The sequence below is a fragment of the Lactuca sativa genome, chromosome 8 (assembly GCF_002870075.4).
Source record: "Lactuca sativa cultivar Salinas chromosome 8, Lsat_Salinas_v11, whole genome shotgun sequence".
Classification (NCBI taxonomy): domain Eukaryota; kingdom Viridiplantae; phylum Streptophyta; class Magnoliopsida; order Asterales; family Asteraceae; genus Lactuca; species Lactuca sativa.
Genome location: NC_056630.2, coordinates 136,383,304 through 136,387,431, shown reverse-complemented (window position 1 = coordinate 136,387,431; position 4,128 = coordinate 136,383,304). Strand labels below are relative to the sequence as shown.

At 39.8% G+C, this 4,128-nt stretch overlaps 1 protein-coding gene across 1 annotated transcript; it reads left to right on the top strand.

The window, feature by feature from the left end:
- Nucleotides 1-736: 736 nt before the first annotated feature.
- Nucleotides 737-1,057, top strand: LOC111907614 (uncharacterized). Its single transcript, XM_023903407.1, has one exon. It carries the CDS (start codon nt 737-739, stop codon nt 1,055-1,057), a length of 321 nt encoding a protein of 106 aa, XP_023759175.1.
- The last annotated feature ends 3,071 nt before the right edge of the window (nt 1,058-4,128 follow it).

Sequence of the window (4,128 nt, the reverse complement as noted above, 5' to 3'; positions counted from 1 at the left end):
TAGATATTCTTTATATCCACGAAATCGTATATTATTTTCTATCTATTTAAAGTTATATTTGTACATAAAAAAAACTTAATACATAAATCTTGTTTTTAATGTACCTGTACTTATGTATTGTGAACAGTGTTATGTTTGTCAACGGTCTAGATTCATCGAAGACTGGAGTAGCATTCTGAATGCATTTCTAAGTGTAAATACTTCAATTGCCTTAAAAAGTGTCGCATGTAATATATTAGGTCTTTTACATAGTGATTTCGTGGTGGTTTTGACCGACAAACGATAACCTAATTTTATCGGTCCTCATACTATATTACTTATGTCGTAATTGGATCCTTTATATGTTGGATGTTTGTGTAATACTATGACATGATTGTATGCTTAGCTAGACCATTATGGTCTTGTTAGTCTACATATCTATTTTTGTATTGCTTGATTATTGTATAGTTATTAGGCCTTTTATATTTGTTATATGCCTCAAGCGCACTATTGTGTGTGTGTGTATATATATATATATATATATATATATATATATATATATATATATTCTAAATAATAAGAATGAGGTGGCATGGGAAAAGATCCCTTGTTCATGGTATCAGAGTTGTGAATCAACATCTCCTAAAAATTCTCTTGACCCTAGCAGCCGTTCTTCTCCTCTTGCCGACTGTTTTCTGCTTTGTTCTCTTTCTCATTCTACCTTTCCAATCTCTTTCCCCTTCCTGTCTTCTCTACTATGGTTGGTAAAAACGATGAAAATCCCAAGACTACTGATCCCAAAATCACTGAAATCCCCAAGACTGTTGATTCCAAAATCACCGAAAACCCATACGGCATCGCAAATATCCGATCCTCCATTCCAATTATTCTTGATCTTGAAAGAATGAATTACGACTCATGGCATGAACTATTTGAAACACATTGTTCTGGGTTCGGTGTAGGTCACCATCTTCAACCACCCGCTGATCCTGCCTCCTCCGACATGGAGGAATGGAAACGAATCGATAACATCGTCAAGATGTGGATTTATGGTATGCTTTCTCCTTCTCTACTATAGATGTCCTCCAAGAAGAAGCCAAATGCACATGCTCTGTGGTCGTAACTCGACCCTCTTTCACTCCAATAAGGATTCCAAAACAATACAATATGACTCCCAATTACGTAATCTTACCATGGGATCCTCCACTATCACCCAATATTGCAACAAGATTCAAACACTTGCTGATCTTTTAGAGAATCTTGATGCTGAAGTATCCGAGAAGAACCTAGTTATCTACACAATAAATGGACTTTCTTCCAAATTCAACCATGTTGCGAGTCTAATCAGATGGTAGAAACCATTCCCTTCTTCCTTGAGGGTCGCTCTATGCTTGAAGATGAGGATCATCATCTTCTCCTCAATGAGCAATGCAACAGTGGACCTCATCACTCTGACCACTCTTCCTTGCCGACCGCTCTCTCAACAACTTATCACACTCGTGGCAGTCCGCAAGGCCGTGGAGGAAGAACTGATGGTCGAGGAAACAGGGGCGGCAGAAACGGAGGTCGAGGGGGGCGAATCAGTGGAAGTCGTGGTGGTCACTTTCAGGGTGGGTCGACATCTTATGTTGGGTCGAATGTTTTTCTAGCTTCTGGGTTCTCTGGTCAAAGTCAAAATGTCCCACATGGGTGGGGTTTTGGTTGGTATCAACTAGGACAACAGGTGGGCCTCCTCCCTTTGCCTCAGCCCAACAACAATCTGCAGCTCACCTGGACAGCAAACACTCAACAATATCAAAGACAATATGCGCCGGCCCAACAACCTCAACAGGCTTATGCAACCAACACTCAACTCTCGCCTCCTTGGAACTTGTTTTCTCCACCTGCTACAACATAATACGGTGCCCACTGCATTACTAGAAATGTTTAGCACTATGAATTTGAATGACCCCAACAATAATGACTGGTATATAGACAACGGGACCACAGATAACCTTCATCCAGACCCACGTATTAGTGATCACGTTAATTGTTCTTTTGTATTTGTTGGTGATGGATCTAAAATTGTTGTAAATAAAATAGGAAACACTGATCTTTCATATTTACATCCTTATCACCCTTTGACTCTTAAAAATGTTCTTATTACTCCCAATATCATTAAAAATCTCATTTATGTTCGTCGTTTTACTGATGATAATTGGTGTAGCATTGAATTTGACCCGTTTGGTTTTCATGTGAAGGATCTTCAAACCAAACAAATCCTCCTACGATGTGATATCAAATATTATGTTATCTTCCTTGATAATTTCACACACTTTGTTTGGGTTTATCCTTTGCGTTTTAAATCCGATGTGTTCTCTAAATTTGTGCATTTTCGCCAATATGTTAAAAATCAGTTTAAAACCGAAATCTAATCTTTCCAATGTGACAACGGGGAGGAATACAAAAACAAACAATTTCATGACCTTTGTGACTCTAATGGCATTCATATTCATTTCTCATGCCCTCATACTTCCTAACAAAATGGAAATTTTGAACGAATGTTGAGAACCATCAAAAACATGACCCACACTCTCCTTTTTCATGCTCATCTTCCACCTACATATTGGGTGGAAGCGTTACATATGGCAGTTTACCTCTTAAATATCCTTCCATCCACCACCTTACACAATGACATACCTTTTCGAAAATTGTTTAACTAACTACCATCATACTCCCATCTTCGTGTTTTTGGTTGTCTCTGTTATGTGCGCACAAATAACTCACACAAAGTTGGACCCAAATCCGTTCCTTTCATTTTTCTTGGGTATCCATTGCAACATAAGGGCTTTCGTTGTCTCAATCTTGAAACTCAAGATATCATTATATCTCACCATTTTACCTTCGATGAAACAATTTTTCCATTCGGGTCAATGACTCCAGATTTGCCTCCCTCCTATGAGTTTCTCAATCAAATTGATGATCACCACATACCCTCAGCTTCCTTACGCCAAACATCGCCTACACATACTTCTCCTACCTTACAAAATTATGTCCCTCCACCCTCACCCGTGCATGGCGATATCCCTGCCAGTCCTTCGACTTCTTCAACAGCAGCCTCGACTGTCTCTCCTTTTTCGTCCGCTGCCTCTCTGAACGGCTCGGGTATTTTGTTTTGCTCATCCAAAACAACCAAATCTCTCTCTCCTGACTCAGTCACCTCTCTAGATCCAAGTTTATCTCCTCCGGCTCCTTCTCATCCAATGGTCACTAGGTCTCGTGTAGGTATTGTCAAACCCATTCGGAAATTGAATCTTCATGTTGATACTTCTTCTCCGATTCCCCATAACAATTTACAAGGTTTTAAAGATCCTCACTGGTTTAATGCAATGAAGGATGAATTTAATGCTCTTATCACTAATAAAACGTGGGTTCTAGCTCCATGAACTGCAGGTGCAAACATTATAAATTGTATATGGCTGTTTAAGAAAAAGCAACATGCTGATGGATCTTTGGCACGCTACAAGGCTAGATTTGTAGCAAATGGTCGTAGTCAATGACCAGGCATTGATTGCGATGAGACATTTAGTCCAATGGTTAAACCCACCACCATCCGCACGGTTCTCACATTGGTTGTCTCTTAAAATTGGCCTGTTCGACTACTTGATGTGAAAAATGCATTCCTTCATGGTGATTTGCATGAGACCGTCTATATGCATCAGCCACTGGGGTTTCGGCATTTTAGATATCCACATCACACGTGTTTGCTACAGAGATCTTTATATGGCCTCAAGCGGGCTCCATGGGCTTGGTTTCATCGGTTTGCGCAATACATTTGCAAACTTGGTTTTACTAACAGTCGTTGTGACTCTTCTTTATTCACTTATAGACAGAGGCCGCATACAGCCTACCTGCCTCTTTATGTGGATGATATAGTTCTTACTGCTTCATCCAATGCCTTGATACAACGCATCACTTCCACTCTTAGTACTGAGTTTTCTATGACAAACCTTGGGGATCTAACTATTTTCTTAGTATTGCGGTTACCAGAGACAAGTCAGGCATGTTCTTATCTCAACGCAAGTATGCCTTAGAGATCCTTAACCGTGCTCATATGTTGAATTGTAAACCAACTCGTACCCCAGCTGACACCTTCTCTAAATTGGATTC

Bases quoted from the DNA above. Each gene is read 5' to 3' on its own strand.
- LOC111907614 (XM_023903407.1), top strand. From the start codon at position 737: ATGGTTGGTAAAAACGATGAAAATCCCAAGACTACTGATCCCAAAATC.